Source organism: Drosophila mauritiana, chromosome X (genome assembly GCF_004382145.1).
Source record: "Drosophila mauritiana strain mau12 chromosome X, ASM438214v1, whole genome shotgun sequence".
Lineage (NCBI taxonomy): Eukaryota > Metazoa > Arthropoda > Insecta > Diptera > Drosophilidae > Drosophila > Drosophila mauritiana.
In genome coordinates, this window is record NC_046672.1 from 15,676,452 (window position 1) to 15,694,382 (window position 17,931).

The 17,931-nt window shown below is 46.8% G+C and overlaps 2 protein-coding genes across 7 annotated transcripts; one reads left to right on the forward strand and one right to left on the reverse strand.

Annotated features, from left to right (window-relative positions):
• The first annotated feature begins 384 nt into the window (after positions 1-384).
• Positions 385-5,740, forward strand: LOC117147287 (BTB/POZ domain-containing protein 7). 2 transcript variants are annotated; one of them, XM_033314131.1, is made up of 6 exons: positions 385-635; positions 1,554-1,716; positions 2,051-2,162; positions 2,223-2,809; positions 2,887-5,400; positions 5,461-5,740. In XM_033314131.1, exons 4-6 carry the CDS (start codon positions 2,387-2,389, stop codon positions 5,602-5,604), a joined length of 3,081 nt encoding a protein of 1,026 aa, XP_033170022.1. In that variant the 5' UTR covers positions 385-635; positions 1,554-1,716; positions 2,051-2,162; positions 2,223-2,386; the 3' UTR covers positions 5,605-5,740. The 2 variants fall into 2 exon arrangements, with proteins under 2 accessions (XP_033170022.1, XP_033170023.1); XM_033314132.1 differs by having other exon boundaries at positions 385-600.
• An 876-nt stretch (positions 5,741-6,616) lies between these two features.
• On the reverse strand, positions 6,617-17,564 carry LOC117148845 (serine-rich adhesin for platelets). Of its 5 annotated transcripts, none has more exons than XM_033316503.1 (14): positions 17,373-17,564; positions 14,676-16,194; positions 13,657-14,607; positions 13,421-13,591; positions 13,319-13,360; positions 13,234-13,260; positions 12,392-12,808; positions 10,741-12,326; positions 10,481-10,678; positions 9,933-10,414; positions 9,462-9,862; positions 8,946-9,384; positions 8,793-8,880; positions 6,617-8,636 (listed from the first exon to the last, which is right to left on the reverse strand). In XM_033316503.1, exons 2-14 carry the CDS (start codon positions 16,143-16,145, stop codon positions 7,400-7,402), a joined length of 7,509 nt encoding a protein of 2,502 aa, XP_033172394.1. In that variant the 5' UTR covers positions 16,146-16,194; positions 17,373-17,564; the 3' UTR covers positions 6,617-7,399. The 5 variants fall into 5 exon arrangements, with proteins under 5 accessions (XP_033172394.1, XP_033172393.1, XP_033172391.1 ...); XM_033316502.1 differs by having other exon boundaries at positions 17,293-17,564; XM_033316500.1 differs by having other exon boundaries at positions 17,268-17,564.
• Between the last annotated feature and the right edge of the window lie 367 nt (positions 17,565-17,931).

Below are 17,931 nucleotides of genomic sequence, written 5' to 3' on the forward strand. Positions count from 1 at the left end.
AATCGATTGGTTTTTGAATGATTACATAACTGTTAAAGTTTTAAAATAATTTTAAAGGAGCTGGATTCGATGGTATTGTTATCGGCGAAAATCGGGCATCGATAAGAGCGGCCTTAAACCCAGGAGTGCCTTCAGTTGAAGCAATGTATAAACAGAAGTTATCGATATGTGGAGAGACTAACGGTGGCATATTGTTTGTGTAAGCCTGGCTTTTTGGATACATTTCTGGTAAAATAATGTTTCTCTGCCGATTTATATTTGCATACTTGGCTACTCATAAATTATTTTTGTTGACTGCATCATTTCAACAGCACTTCACCATTATAACGTTATCGATATTTAATCGCTTTCTAAACTGCCTTTTCGATTAATTTTCTTACACGGGCACACTAATTTTCAGAACATTTTAATACTGGCATGTAAATAAAATAATCAATTGATGAAACCCTAAAATAAAATGTGAATTATTCAACATGCAGTAGCAACAAACGGACACTAACCAGCATAAGAGTTCAAGACTATTGATTTTTGCTGAATGTAAATGAAAGTTACCGAGTGAAAACGCCATAACTTGTGTAAAACTGACGAGGCGAACAAAGAGTATGTTTTCCGAGCGAATTTAACGATTGTGCAGTGTAGGTGGTACACATTTTCCCCAACGAAATATAATGAAACATAAGTGCATCGTCTAAAATCATCTCGAGTTCACATCTTACGTATGTGCAGAGTGAACACAAATCTGTATACATATTGGTATATACATATGTATGTATGTTGGAGATATATGTGCGGACGCTTTAATAATTAATATTTATAAACGGTGGCTAAACATTTCGAATATCTTTGTTAACATTATACCGCAACTTTTAATGTTTTTTAATGCGAAATGTACACATGTATAGAAATTTTAATAGATGTTCAGTTGCACATGTGCAACAGTGCGTTTCTCTATACATATGCTCATCTATTTTTGTGTATGTAATTTTAACATTTCAATGTTGTTCATGAATGAGTTTTGGAAAATATAGTCCAATTTAAACAACGGTTAAAGGTGCTGGAAAAACTCTTGTAAGAATGTGTATTTGGCTGCAGATGTGAACTGTTTATACATATGTATGTACATATGGCACTGTCGTATTGGCAACTTCGTGTGTACATAAGAGTGTATATATGTGTGTATGTATTATGAGGATTTGAGAGAAACGAAATATTAGAATGTAAAGTGCTTGCTTTTAATGGTTTTAAAAGTGTAACAGTGGACGTTTGTTAAAAGATTCATAATATTACTATTTTTGTTTAACAAATTCGTTACCAATGCAAATTTATTTGCTGCAACAGCTTTAAAATTTGATTTTCTTATTTTTCTAAGTGGGAATGTCCCATTTAGTTTCAAATATATACATACATATGTGGGTCAATGTAGCACCTACTCAAAAATCTATGTATGTACATAATATAACGGTCGCACTTTTCGTTGTTTATTTTGTCGATATGTTACCATGTACGCGTGCATGTGTGTGCTAATTTATATCTTTTAAAACAATATCTTCCAGATAAACAACATTATTTAGGCTCCAAACAAATTTTTCAAGGCTAAACTTTCCTGCAAACATGAATAACTTTTGGGGGCTCTAGGATTTTAAGCTGGCCAATCGGTTGGCTTCTTATCAAAAACAGTAAACAATTGGATCTCGAAGACTGAATGCAATAGCACAGGTTTGTACTGAATTATTTAAATAAAGTATGGGAATAACCGAAATTAAAAAGAAATTTTTTCCAAAAACATTAAAAATGCATGTCCTGCTACTTTTTTTACATTTGAGGGGGCGGAAAAGGCGTGGTCACAACTTGAAACAACTGTTAACTTTTGTTTTTTGATAACATAACATTAAAATGTTAGCAGCAACAAGATTAACATTGATGTTTATAGGAAACCTATTGTTTTTTTTTTAGCTAGAAAGAAAGATAATATAAGAACTTTGATAGTAACAATATTGTTTTCTCTTTTCCTTAAAAATAAATTACGTATTTGTTTTTATCTTAATTTCAGATAGACCTGTCTGGTGTCATCATGTTCACGAGAAAATACTTTTTTGTTAAGGGTTCAAGGAGTTCCCAAAAGCTGAATTTATAAAATGCTGAAAGAATCCTTGCACAAAAAGGTAACTAACAAATAAGTTGGATAGTTGCTATGATGTATCTTATAGATTGTTTTTTTTCAGAACCAGGTTGTTATTAACGCGCTGCTACAAACCGTATATACAGGCATTAGAAGCATGAAATTTAAAGATATTACCCACTGTGCATGTCCTGCATAGAAGCACCTACACCAAGTACCGCAGACAGTTTAGTATTGGGCATCTGAACCTGGCACACTACACTCAAAATGGGAGCCAACACGTCGAGCAGCAGCTATCCCACGGTGGCCTCGTCGGGCAGCGGAGCCAATAGCAATGCCAGCAACTCGAACGGGAACCTATCGGCCATGCCCCCGGGCATGGGGGAGATTCCAGGAGGCGGCGGTGGATGCTCGGGTGCTTTCGGAAGCAGCAGTAGTTGTGGCCCCAGTGGGAATGCAGGTGCAGCTCCGGGCATTGTCATCAGTGGCGCCCACTACCATCGGGATCAGCGAAGGAAGCGTGCCACCGGCTTTGCGACACTCAAACGCAAGTTTATACGCCGACGGCGCTCCTCGAAAGCCTGTGATCACGCTCGCGTCCTGCGCGACTTTGTGTCCGATTGGGCACCCGTGGAACTGGCAGCTCTGTGCGAGGAGTTCGAGGCATTGTCGGCTCTGAGGGATTTGTCGGTTAGCAAAACGAAAATCGAACACAATACGTACGCCCATGTTAATCACTTCCCTTCCGTTCAATTCCCGTTTTCCAGGTGCAAGCTGAACTGGCACGACCGCCGGCGGCAACGTTTAAACAGGACCTGGCTGCCATCTATGAGAAGAACTTGTGCACCGATTGTGATCTGGTCTTTCGTGGAACGATATTCTCAGTCCATCGTGCAATATTGTCGGCACGCTGTGTATATTTTCGGGACCTGCTGGCAGGATGTCCTGGTTTCGGTGCGCGCATATGTCTCGAACTACCCACATCCCCCATTGATGTACAACTCTTCTCGTCGCTATTGCGCTACCTATACACTGGTGATCTGTGCCCCCATGATCCTAACATTGACATCACTCTCTTGCGGCAATTGGGCAAGGATTTCGGTACACCGAATCCACTGGAGCACGATCTGCGCTATCTGCTGGAAACAGGTGATTATGCTGACGCAGCACTCGTCTTCACGGCAGATGGCAGCAACGACTATTTACGACAAGACTCGGGAACCTCGGAGTACGGCTTCCGGCCGAAGATCGAACTACCTTGCCATAAAGCGATATTGAGCGCGCGATCGCCATTCTTTCGCAATCTAATTGCGCGCCGGACACGCAACATGGACGAGTATGTGGAGCGCTCGTTGCACGTGCCCACGCGCATCGTATTGGACGAAACTGTTATACCAAAAAGATATGCACGAGTATTGCTGCAGGCCATCTACCTGGACTCGGTGGACTTGTCATTGATTTTGCGTGGCGTGGGTTCCGGCACCTCGGCCGGTTCGCTTGGCGAAGTGCACGCACTGACCAATACCGGCCGGGTGCGGCCAACGACTCTGGAGGAGGCCATGGAGCTATATCAGATCGGTCGATTTCTGGAGCTGGATATATTGGCACAGGGCTGTGAGGATTTGATTCTCGAATGGCTGTCCATTGAAACGCTACCCACGGTCCTCAAGTGGGGCTGCCAGCCGCATGGCTCCGCCTGGGTCTTTCGCCAAGCTTGTCAGTATTTACGCGAGGAATTCGCAGCTGTTAGCTCCTCGCCGGTGTTGCACCAACTCGATAAATCTCAGTTAATACACATTCTGCATAGTAACTTTCTACAAGCATCCGAACTGGAGGTACTGCAGGCCGTTCTCAAATGGGGCGAGCAGGAGCTGATTCGCCGCATGGAGGATCGGGAGCCCAACTTGCTGTCCCACACAGCCCACTCGGTGGCGCGCAAGGGTGTCAAGAAACGCGACCTGAGTGATATAGAATTACGCGAGATACTCTCGGAACTGTTGCCACTGGTGCGCATGGATCACGTCCTGCCGCCTCACTGCGAGGTCCTTTGCCAGGCGATCCGCCGTGGTCTCGTCAGCACACCACCTTCGCATATGATCGGCGATGATCGGGAGAATTTACGTATCAATGCCTGGATTCGCGGCGGCAAAAATCAGGGCCTGTACGTGAGGCCACGCCTGTTCATGCCCTATTTCGAGGAGGTGAAGGCGCTCTTGGAGGATCGCATGTCATCGTCACACCATCAGGTCGAGCTAATGCGAATGCGCCGGTGTCGGCATCCTCCCGATATTCCCGATACGCTGTACATGGTCTCGCATATGAATTCAAAGGCGAATAGTGATCTTAGCACAGTAGAAAATCGTAGTACGGACGGGAATGTTGATATATTAGTAGGCGCCGCTGTTATTCCACCACCGGACAACCAAACGCTGCTGGCCATGCGCAAGCGGGAGCACAAGCTGCGCCAATCGCCCATGTGCCAGCGGGCATTGCTGCTGCCGCTCTCCTCGAAGAGTGAGATCGATCGGCAGATACGGCTGCGCGTTGTTAGGGAATTCAATCTGCCCGACGAGGTGTCCGACCTTCTGGAAATTGCCCTGCAAACCAATCCGGGCAGGAATGAGAGCCACGCCGAGGAGACAAGTGCATCGACCTCGCAGAAAGATGACTCGCTGCTGGAGGATGAGGATCAAAGTCCGCCACCCTCGCCGGCGGCCACTTGCTCAGTGTCGCGACACACCACCGTTGCATCGTCGTTCTTATCGCCCATGGGCTCATCCGTGGCGTCTTGCGGCACCGACGCCGCTCACCCGTGCTACAGTCGAAATCTCACCTTCCCACGCCACCATTCGAATGGCCTGATCGGAGTGGCCAATGCGTTTGGGTCCAGCTCTGGCCCGACGCTGCAGTGCAGCTACTCGCGACTCTCCTCGTCGGTGCATCAGCGCAACGACCTACCCGCCCTCATCACCGAGGGCGACTTTCGGTTCCCGCATGGCAATGGCCTGGGATTGGACATGGGCGCCGAGGGCGGTGCCTGCGGCCTGGACACGGCCAATAGCCATCTGTCCGAAATGATGCCGGATGTGGCGATGGCCACCGCCTCGCTGGGCCAGCTCCACTTGACAAATAATGGAGCTGGATGCGCCGGCAACATTGGCGGGCGCGCAGTGAGCAGCAATAACGACATGTCCGAGAGCTTGCAGCTAGATTTAGGCGATGGTCCGAGTCCTCATATAATCGGAAGTGCTGTCGGTTCAATGACTCTACGAAATATACAGGTTAGTAACTACTCTTTGCATTCAAATAAAATTCAAATTCTAAATTGGATTACTTTAAAGCATCAACTGCCAACAAACAACTATCACCACTTTATGCAGCGTTCGAATTCGCCATTTGAAATCCTGCGGCAAGGACAACCATCGCCAACATCACATCCACAACATTCCGGGACATACAATTCTGGACCACCAAGGTTTTTATAGAGATTTCGAGTGGCACCCGATCACGGGCATTATTTTAGCATGCCTTTCTGAATAAACAAAATCCGATACAATTAAAACTAAAAATCTAGATAAATAAAACAAACTACTAAATAAATGTCAAAATGATACCCCTTTCCGATGATCTATCAATATAAATTATAAGTTGGACTAAGATGAAAATATACAATTTTCCTCCAAAATGTTCTTATAAATTGGAATTTTCACTGTTGTCGTTATTCAAGATTCTAATTGGAATCCAGTGTTGGCTAAATGTATACTCTTGAATTTCTACTAAGAAACCGAACAATCGATTCTAATTGGAAAAACACTCAAGGTTTTTAGGATAGGGGATTTTCCAAGTTTTTGGTTTTGCACAACACTGAAAAGAAGAGGTAAGTTTAATTTCATATCCGATTGGATTGGAAATCCTCTTCTGATTTTTCACTGCTGCAGAACGTGGAAAATGGTTTCCCAGTTCTGAAAATGAGCGAGAGGCAAATAGTTGAGAAAATATGTATTATTTTTTAAAGGTTTTCTCGAAGCTGGCACTGATCGTCTGAAGAGTTAAACAAGATTAGATAGCTTTGTAGTTTTTTTGTTCATGTCAAACTTGCATTTGTCCATTTTGATGGTCCTGCTGACATTATTGATTTGTCGCCAGCTTAAAAGATGACCTCTTTCTAGCTGCAATATGGTTAGTAACCCAAAAGATGGTACACATGAGTGTCTCCAACGTGCGATTCCAAGTACGTATGCATTCCCAGACCAAATTTCTTATGTATTACAATCACGTACTACCCATTAACACACGATTTTGATGTTCCGAATCCACGAAGAAGGTTCCTCCATATGGAAAGCTGAGAAAAGTCAGGATAAGGTACCAAGGATTTATAACTCGAGCGGGAAAACCCCAAAAGGATTCGAATTGAATGAAAAGACATGCGTGGCTTCTTTGTAATGATTCTATTTTTAGTTTTATCAATTTTTACATAAATTGCATATATGATAATTAGTCCTTAAACACGTAATGCACAAAGGGAATGAAGCTGTCACTGATATACATAGAGTTATGTATCATGTGCATGATAGTTTGGATTCCATAGGCTGCATGTTGATGTCATATATAACTATGAGAGTTCTTTGTATATGTGTATATGTACAATCAAATTATAATTAGTTTCTTGCTCAACATGTCTCTTGGCTGTTTTTCTTAAGCTTATATTAATATTATACAAATAATACAAATAGACTTAAACTAAATACGCGAACCTAAAGTTACATTTATGCTTGTAATTTGTATTTATTAAAAATAAGTAAAGTTCGTATTACTTATGTGACGTTTCAACGCGCGACCATATTAAGATCGAGGAAAGTATTTTGCCAATGTGGGGACTCAGTGCTTAGGTTGAATGCTAGGTCTGAAGTATAAGGAAGTCTTAACCTCTTTTAATTTGATTTTTGTTTGCCACAAACATCTGCATCTGCATCTACATCTGCATCGTAATCTTCATCTGTATTCTAATCTTCATCTTCATCTGTATCGTAATCTTCATCTTCATCGTAATCTCAGTTTCATCTGTTCAAGAATTTGTATGTAGTTTACAAAAGCGTTGCGCTTCATTTATTGGTGTTCTCTCAGGCTCAAAATGATGCTGGGAGGAGGTAATTAGGATGGGACTTCATTCATGGGCTTTCCTCATGTCAGTAATGACATTTTTTGGCGGAGATGATCGAAATTTTGAAAATTCCTTTGTCTTATTCGCTTGGCCAATGGTGTTTAGTAACGACTTGCCTATCATCGACTGGGCGCCACCGATGACACGGGGGATATTCCGATTACACCACCAGGTACTGAACTTAGCCCAACACCAGCATTCGACACAATGCCCATCGTGTGGTCCGACTCCTTCTTGGCGCCAACAGACTGCTGGCCCATCGAATCGACGCTAATCATGTGCTGGACTGGAATGCTTCCTGGTGCCGGTGGCCCTCCTGAGTTCTTTACCATACCGCCGCCACTGGACATCTGCTGCTGTTGCTGCTGACTGGGCGGACCGGGCTGCTGTACCCCCGATTGCGCCACACTGGACACAATCTGTAGGCGATGATGTGGCGGCGGAGGGCCCAGAGAGCCAACCGAAGGCGGAATAGGACTTGGCTCCTTGCTGCGCAAATGGGCTGCAGATTGCGCTGCATAGATATTTATCGCCTTCTGCCTTTCCTCGGCCTCGTGTCGCAGGGCAGCCTCCATGATGGGATTGTAGCGAAGAATGGGATAGGGATCGCGATACGGATCTATTCCCCAGCCGGGAGGCGCCGGTGCACCGAAGTGCGTGATGGGCCCACCGACACTCAGAGTGGGCGGCATCATGGTGCGCGTGAGGTGCGAGGGTGGCGGTGGCAAGCCGTGTCGACTGGCTGCCATGAAGTTGGCATGATGATGGTGTGCCGCTGCCGCAGCTGCACTCGCCTGTGCGGCGGCCAGCGAGGAGGAATGGTAGCGCGGATCACCAACGCCGACTGCCGCCGCTGAAGCTCGCAAAAGCATTACGTCCTGCTCCTCCTTTGTGCGCGGATGCTCCTCCTTGATTCGAATCTCCGTGTTAAGCTCGCCCACGTTTCGATGTGGCGAACGGTCACGAACGGGCGCCGTCGCAGCAGCCGCAGCTTGGACTGCAGCCTGCTTGTTGCTCTCGTTGATCCGCTGCTGTTGCAACATCCGCTCGCGCTCCATTTCCCGCCGCTCGATTTCCCTGCGTTCGCGTTCCCGCTCCTTTCGATCCCGTTCTCGTTCCCGCTCCCGTTCCTGTTGCTCGCGTTTCAGTTTCTCCTCCTTCTCCTTCCTTTCCCGCTCCTCGCGTTCGCGTCGCTGACGGTCCCGCTCCCGCTGTTCACGATCCCGCAGCTCTCGCTCGCGTTCCTCCGCCTCGCGGCGTGCATTGTCCAGACCAGGATCCGACTTCACCGGCCAGTTGGGTGACGCCGCCGCGGAGGAGGGATGATAAGCGACACTCCGTTGCATGGCATTTGTTCTAAAAGAAAATGAAATGCACGTTTACACATTGTTTTCTAAACAAGTTAATATTATTGGAAATGCGAAACGAAAACTTAAATATGCTTCATGAGATCTCTCGTTGTTTACTTAATCATAACTAAACCACTTATTTAATTAAATTTCATTTATTTACCTCCACGAGTCCAAGTGGCCACCAAAATGCGTTAGCCCTGTGAATCCAAACGGAGTCACATAGCGTCCAAATGGAGACACTGCGGTTCCTGTTAACAAATGATTTTGGTTTACTTGACGAAATTGGATTAAAGCTACAAACTATTCCACTCACCAATATGACTAGGAGGCGCTCCAATGAAACTCGCCGCCAGGGGAGAAGTTTCAAATGCTAAGCGACCCGGCAGACCGCCTGGAAATGCTGCTGATGGCGGCATTTCACTCGCTCGATGCAGAATATGCTGTGGCGCCGAGCTCATGCCAAGATTGGGAGTCGTCTTCATGCCAAGCACCGAGGGCGGACCATTGGACACGAGCACGCCACCGCCGACCGCCGGAATAGCTGCCACATTGTTGACCGGCGTGCTGGCTCCGCTGGCCATACCACCACCACCGCCGCTGATCATGTTGCCAGGAGGTATTGGTGCATTGATCGATCCTGCGTTCGATGACGCCGTTGGAAAGCCCGGCTGCTTCTCCGGGCTTTGCTTGTTCTGATGGTAGTAGATTTCCCACGCGATACGAACGTGCATGGCATTCCAGCGACCAGTTTTCTGTTGCGTGAAACGAGTGTGCAGAATGTATACATATTTAAAAGCTCGTATGTGGTTGGTAAGCAGCAACACCTTACCTTTGGAGCAAAGGATGTTAAGTGGTTGGGAGGCATGAACGGCGTCGGGCCACCGAGGCCACTGTGCAAAAGGCCCGCTGAGGTGTAGCCAGTGTAGCCTCCCGGCGGCAATCCCATGCCAGTGCGATAGAACTGAGGATCGACGGATGAGATTTTGGATATATCTTTGAATAGTGGCGGGGGAAAAATTTGTCCAGAGCTCGGTTGCACAGCAGTTAGGGGAGTTGATGAGGCCGATACTGGTGGAAGCAACTGCGGATGCTGATGTAGATGTGCGTGCTGTTGATGCTGGAGATCAGTTCGTAAATATGTTGATGATGGCGGTGTGGGGGTAACAGCCAAGCCAGATCTATCCAGAAATCGGCTATCTAGCTCGCGCCGCAGCAAATCAGCTTGATCATCTGCGAAAACAATGACATGATACATTCAATGATCACACCGCTCAGTGCGAATTGTGTGCAAACAACATACTTTTACTGGGCTGAAAAAGCGATTCTGCAGAAAAGGGATGCGGCGTGTTGGTAACTGGGTTCGATATAGCCGCAACCGCTGGCTGCGTTACAGATGAAGCCGTGGTCGTAGTGGCTCCCGCCGTCGTCACAATACTGCTCATCGAGTGCGACACAGCTGGATTGAATTGCGAAGCGGAGGAGCTGATGATGGCCGCGGAAGAAGTAGCTGGCGATGGGGAGGATGGTGGCGGCGCTAAAGGTGCTGGGAAGTATGACGACGACTGAAAAGAGGGATTTGCAGCAGACACGTGAATACCAGCGGTCGCAGGTATGGATAGCGGTGATATGGCATTGCAAGAACTTCTCGCCGTCGATGCCGCATTCACCATGCCAATGCCCATGCTAGTGCAGTTGGAGAGCGGAGGCGTCGGACGGGCACTGCCACTCGATACTATGGGCGTTGTGGGAGCACATGTCGTCACCACTGCGTTGGCAGGAGAGCTGCAGCAGAACAAGAAGGAGGTCACGTTAGTTTGATGCATAGCGATATGAATATTTGATTATTACTTCAACCACAGTGCTGCCTTTGATGAGTACGAGGAGAGATTTCCCAGTCCTGGCGGCATTGAAGAACTTGACGATAATAGTGGGGTACCTGTACCTCCATATTGACTTGGCGCGATACCACAAAACGACGATCCCAGGCCAATGCCTTGGGATGCGCCAGGCAGCATTGTTGACGCACCATGTGACCTGATATTTGTACTGCAAACGTAAGCATTTATTTTCACACTGCATATCAATAAATGTAGATGGCTATCGCTCACCTGTAGCTGGAATCCCGATCTTTATTGCAAGGACTCTCTCCTTTGGGGGAAATAACCTTCTGGATCACAGATGATGATAATGTTGATGGAGATGACGAGCTCGACGTGACCGCTGTCGTCAAACTTTGCACAGCGAGAACCGATGGCGTGAAGTTGGAGACGGCAGCAGCAGCAACAGCCGATGGCGGCGCACTTGCAGCTGCAGACGCTGATGAGTATAGTGTGCTTCCGCAGCGAACCATAGGCTGATTCTGCGATGACATTGGGTGCGTGGTCAGCAAATGGGACACTGACGAAAAGTTACCGCTCTGCGGCAGCATCTGCGTTGACTGGGGGAAGTGCGAGTGCGGTTGGGGAGCAGCCGACGTTGATAGTGAGGTAACCGCCAGTGTTGAGAGTCCAGAGTTCGGGGTGCTCGTCCCAGCGGCCGCAGAGGAGAATGCACCTGAAGCGTAGACAGGCACATGATGGGAATGAGATATATGCGGATTGCTCATGGAAAGGGCAGCCGAGTTCGCCGAAGGCACCACCGACACAACGGGCTGCGATGCGCCGCTAGAAATTGCACTGCTATTATTAAGTGGCGTGATGGATCGCAGGGTCGGCGCCATGGATACGCTTAATCCAATATTCGATGGCGTTGACTTCAAGGATGCTGGCGACTCTCGACTGTTGCGACTATCCGAGCTCCGGTGCTGTGTGGGCGGTAAGTTGGACAAGTTGGGCGTGGCAACCGGCAATACTGGAGGCAGGTACGACCCGTGCGTAAGGCCGCTATATGGAGTGTAGAGAGGGTAATTCGTGTACGGTGCTCGGTATGGCGGGGCCTGGATGATCATCGGCACGCCAGTGGCCACATGAGAAATGGGTGCGGGCGGTGCGCCAGGAAAAAGCAGTGGAGACCCTGTGCCCACAATGGCATTGCCGCCAGCGCCGAAGACCACCTTTCCCATGCCGGAAGTTGTCGTCGTTCCACCAGAAATACCAACATAGTTTGGGTTTATCGAGATGGATGATGTGGCGGAGACCGGTGGCACTAATTTATTGGCTGCGTTGGGCGAGACGCGTGGCAACGCACTTGTAGTTACGGATGACGTTGCAATCGTAGCAGGCGGCGGATAAACACTAAGGAAGCCATTGACTATGGGATTGGGGGGTGAGGACGTCGTTGGTACCGAATTACTTTTCGCAATTTCTGAAGTGCTCGACAATCCCACCGACGACAGTTGTCCCTGGCCATTGGAGCTGCCATTGTTGCTGCCATTGTTGGTGTTACCGCGCGTAAAGCTATCGTTTGATTTTATACTGCTGTTGGCTAGAATCACACTCGATGCCGAAGTTAGTATTGATAATCCGGCAGCATTCGGTGCAGCTGCGATGTGTGCGCTAAACGGACTGCTTAGAGTAACTGCAGCCGGCGATGGCGCCGCAGATAGTAATGGAACAATTGACCGTTGCACCCCCGACGACAAGCCGTTCGAAACGGAAGCAGTTGCCTTGCTGTTGAAAATAATCTTTTGATCGATGTCAGACGCAACTGTTGATGCAATTTTCTCATTTCCAGCTGATATTCCAACGTTGGGAAACTGTTCAAGGATAAACACAGCAATTAGATGCCACTTCAAGTTGGCTATGGCACATCTTAACTTACTTGCACTGACGAAACCGATGGCGGAGCACACAAGCTGGGATAGAGCGGCTTGTCGGGCGAGGATTTCTGCAGCACACCACCCAGCTCTCTGTTCCCAGGATCGCCCATGCTGGCCGCAGGTGGTGGAATCGAAGCACCAGCATGGCCATGGACCGCCTTGCCAGGTGCACTCTCCGATGCGTTCTTAATGTTTAAAGCTTTACTTGGATCGCTGTCCGGAGATACTGTGCCCATCGCTGGCGCAAAAGGTACTCCGGCATATGGGCCATTATCTCTATCGCCACACGCCGCACTCTTTTTCTTCAGGTGTGGAAGGTCGGATAACTTGCGAGAAGACGATCGATCCGAACACGAAGAAGTATTTGAAATGTTCATGGGCGTTGGGGGGTTGTCAATATCAAATATTTGTTCAGAATTCTGCAAGTAAAAAACGTAATTTTCATTTAACGAGCAATTAAAACGAGTCATTGTAGATTTACGCACAAATAAAAGTCAAAATGCATACTCTAACTTTAAGCTAGCCTTCATATTTATGGCAAAAATCAAATAAACCCATTGTGGGTCGTTCTGTGTATATTTTAAAAGGTATTCTATGCTTGTTTGCTTCAGCTATTTCTTTTGCAGTGAAAAAGAATGAGATAGAAATAATTGGGACGCCTGAAGAAGTGGATGTGTCGTCCTTCCTGGACATGAGAAGAATACTTATTAACGAGTTTTAATGCGCAATAAGAGGCATGATTTAAGCCTAATTCTAAATAAAATGCATGCATCCCTAGTTCAATTGTTGTGCCACCGACGTAAAGGATTTCTATATTATAGTTTAGATTAGAAGCAGGACATACCTTTTTATCATTGCTGACATTATCACACTGTAAGAAATGAATGTTAGAATGCATATTCGTTGAAAATGCTGCAATATACACTTACGATATTATTTCCTTTGCTGTTGCTGCTACAATTGGTTGAAGCCTGCATAAACAGAAGTTTCGTTTTAACAAAATATGCTGCGTTGAAGAAGTGCATTCTTACATCGTTCAAAAGATCACTTTGCTCGTTTTCCTTCTTTATGCTGCTACTGCTGCTGCTGCTGCTGCTGGCCCCAAAGGATTGCGCCGAAACATTGGCCAGCTCCTGGATATCCAGGGAGCGGCAGGCCGCCGATGTCGTCACGGTTTCAATGTTCTCCAAACCCATCGACTTCTGGGGAAGGAGTAAAGATAACTATTAGTAAATAATATCTTATCGGACAATTGATGAGGACTCACCTTTGCGACCTGTGCTGATTGCGAGCCCAGTTTGCAGACACCCAGGTGATTACTGCTTGCGTTTGCATTCGCGGCGGCATTAAGATCACTTGATATTAGATTATTGAGCTGGTGCGTGGGCAGCGGTTTTGTTACGTGCAATTGGTCAATAGTGTTATTACTCGTGGCGGGGGAATTGTGAGATTTTTTGGTGTCGCTGCTGCTGCTGCCAGTACAACTGGCGTGGATCACACCAACGTCAATGTGGTCATGACTATGCGATACGGCGCCACCAACGCCCAGCGATGGCAGGCTGATATCCAACATCAGTGAATCGTTGTCGTTCTCCAAAAATCGAGTACTAACAGTAGCACTGTTGTTCACTTGCATTTTCGACGCATTGCAACCACCGTCCGCCGCCTGCTGTTGTTGCTTGCTCGATTGGTTGTTGGTTGTGTGGTTTATTTGGTGGCTACTGTTGTTAATTTGATTATCATCACTAATGTTATTATTACTTTTACTGTTCGCGCTATTGTCCGATTGCAATTGGTCTTGCTGCTGCCCATATTCGGATCGCCAGTGATCCCTGGGCTCGGCTTCCGTCTCCAGAACATTGCCGACCATGTTCACAGATGGCAGCAGGTAGACCACGTTGGATAAACTGCTGCTATTGCTGTTCGCGTTGGGGCCATTGCTGTTGATCATGCTGTTGTTGTTGTTGCTGCTGTTATTGTTATTATTGTTGCTAATGACATTGCCGCCACGATCACGATGAAGGCTTGGCTGCGGGTTCTCCTTCAGATTGTTATTGTTAACAGTCAAAGTGGACAGGCTGGTGACACGCAACGGCTGCGATTGACCAGTATCTATAACCTTTGGAATTTTCATTTCCTCTATACTGTAGGTACAAGTTAGCTCGTCCAGTGCGGATAGGCGCTTCTCCTTCCGCTTCTGTCCCAATTTGATGGCAAACTGTTGTGGAGAAAGATTATTACAATATGCTGCGTGCATGGATGAAATTGAATGGCAACGAAACCTACCTCAAGATCCTCGTATGTCTTAAACTCCAGTATAGCGAATCCATCGATGATTTCCTCCTCGAGCACCGGAGATCGTGGCAGCTTTCTTCGAACCGGAGGTGGTGGTCGAGGCGGTGGCTTGTCGCGCGGCAAGAGCAGTGTGGACGAGGACGAGGTCGAGAGCAGATCCTCGTCCAGCGACTCACCCTCGCTATCGCTAGGCGTGGCCATCAGACCCGAGTTGCACTCGGGGGAATGTGGTGGATTTAGGAGTAACGATGCAATACTATCTGTGGGCGGCAGCAGATTGTTGCTGCCATTGCTGCTGCTGGTGAAGTTTCCATTTGAGTTGTTGCTATCCTCGCCCATGCTGCCAGCGCTGTTGATGTGATAGATCATCCCATTGTTGCCGGGTCCTGCCGCCGATCCGTTGCCCATTGCAACCGCCGAGGATCCGCCACCGACGCCGCTGTTGGGCGTGACGAGGCCAACTCCACCTCCCTGGCCACCGTTGGCCGCACTCATGGCACTGCCGACCCCCACAGAGGATCCGGCTATGAACGTGCCACTCAGCGAGCTGGCATTGCATCGACTGTCGCGTTCCGCTTGCAAACGCTGGGCACGTTCCCTCCGGCGTTTCTGCTGGCGCTGTTGCTTGGCATTCAGACTCAGATGAGTGCTGCTGCTGGAGGTGGTGCTGTGGCCATTGGTATTCCCAGCAGCCACCGCTCCTGATCCCGCTCCGAAGCCGGACTGACTACCGGCTATGCTAGCAGTGCCTCCTCCGCCTCCTACTCCTCCTACTCCCGCACTGGAATTCAGCTGTGGCATTATTGTGGATGCCGCCGCCGTCGGAGGAGACGTCGGGGATCGCGAATCTATGCCGGCTGAGGCAGAGACGGCCGCTGCGGCTGCCACAATCGAGAGTTCCGTGTCGGAGTCAAAGTCACAGGCACTGGGAGCCATCGATACCGCCGAAACAGGTGGACAGGTGGGCTCCGATATCGAGACGGGTGATGCCGGGGGAATCGCTGCCACGGCCATTGGTTTGCCGCCATCCGATGCCGACGTCGCCGTCGTCGCCGCCGTCGAGGAGGTGTTCGATACAAACGATGGCCGAGCACGCGGCATGGAGCCCAGATCGGCTATATTGGCACTTGCTTGAACTAAGGCGGTCGCCGTCGGCGGAGGAAGATGCAGTACCGCCAGGGCGCCGGTCGAACTCTTTGATATACTCTGGCCCACTACCGTGAGCACTTGGGACTGTGGCTGTGACTGCGATTGCGACTGGGACGACTGTGAGCTGGCGCTGGAGTGTGAATGTGAGTGGGAGTGCGACTCGCTCTTCTCATCCTGGACTGTGACAGCGGGAACGGAGGATCCAATGTCCTGCGACGATGATATATGCTTGATTTGGGATCCTATTCCATTAATACTACTGCTGCCCGACGCAGACGTCTTTGATTTAACGCTGGCATTTGATGTGTCCATTTCTTTTGCTACGTAAAGCTTCCAGTGGATTACACTTCAGTTCCTTTTCCTTGGGAATACAAATTATCGATGAGCATTATTATGTATATTGCTATCTGGACCAAACCTTTTCCAATGCATTCGGCTATGATTTTTATCTATATATTTCTTTTCTATTTCTTTTTTTTTCTTTGGAAGGAGGGGTTTTCTATGCCATCGATAAGGCGAAAGCTTTACAAATATTGGATTTAAGGTGCTACTACGGCCGATTCAATCGCGTGTATTTTGAAAAAATCGATGCTGCGCCGACTGTTTTTACGTGATATTGTTATTTGGTGGCCACTGTGGGGTTTTTCGCATTCCGACCGGTTAACATATTTGATTAGAGTCACTAATTTGGTTAAAAATAATAATTGTACAAGTTGTTTTCATTTCGTTTGCTCTTTTCCTTGTGGTCAACTTCCCTATTGCGCTTTTTTCTGTACACACACACATAATATTTAATTCTGCACACTTTTTTTTTACAACAAACACTTATTGTTTTTTCGGGTCAGCGGGATTGCACACAAATCAGAACAGATGTAAAATATAATAAAAAAAATAAATAACATAAAGCCGATATGAGAATTCACCGAAAATAGTCCATATTTATTTTGTCTAGCACTTTATCATTCGTCATATACTCTTCTTCTTCTTCTTCGTATTCCTCCTCTGCTGCTTCTTCTCCTTCTTCTTCTTGAAATATATGTATGCACATATATGTACGTACATGCATGCGTACATATAAATTCGTACGAGTATACGTATGTATATTTATATACACCAGTTCGGTTTTGCTTTTGCTGTTGCTTTTTCTTGCTTTCCTTCTTTCTTTCGGCCTTTTTTTCTCTATGCCTCCGTGTTCGTTCCGTCTATAAGTCTGCCGCTAGCGAGTGCACAAACCATTTAACCAGAGTTTCACACCGTTGCCTTTGCAAATAAAATTACGATAAAAGAATTTTTTTTTTTTAATGAGAAGAGAAAATTTTGAAGCAGCTTCTTTTTATTTTTACTCTTTCGCAGAACTTTTGTTGGCTTTTCTCTTAAAGATTTGCAGAAGCAGCGCAGAAACAGAAACAATAGTGTCATCTCGCTCACACTTACACTTTTCTAATTGCGACATACGTACATACAAAATACGACAACGACAAATACAAATACGACGACGACGACGACGAATTTTTGTGAACTGTATGCGATTGTTCGTACATTTTTACATTTTCCACACACACCGAACGCACAACGAACGACCAAAACGATCGATTGTGCATCAACGCGTTATATGCATCGCTACCAAACTAACTGTCATCACGGCTATTATGTATATTTTACATAAAATCCAATATTATTTTCCGAAAATTTTGTTAACCACAAAGAACCAACATAGTCTCTCAGAGACGGACCAAATTTTCGATAGCTGCAGAAAATCATTTTCAAGGGGATAACATTATGATAACTATCGAAACAGCGGTCAGTCTCCACTGGTGGCCGCGATTTCGGGCGTTTCACACCGATAACAAGATGCGAAAAGTTGGTTTCAAAAAATACTGGGAACAAATGGAATAAGATAAAATCAATTAGAAAAAACCGGTTTTTAGTTTTTGTTGCAGTTCAGGATGCTCCCACCTCCCAAATAAAGATATTGAATGTTTAAGTATTTAATTTGTATTTCAAATATAGTTACATTTAAATTTATATTGCCACGAAAATGACTCCCATACCCTCCACACATTGGCCTCCTCCTTAAATAATTTTATGATTTCCGTTT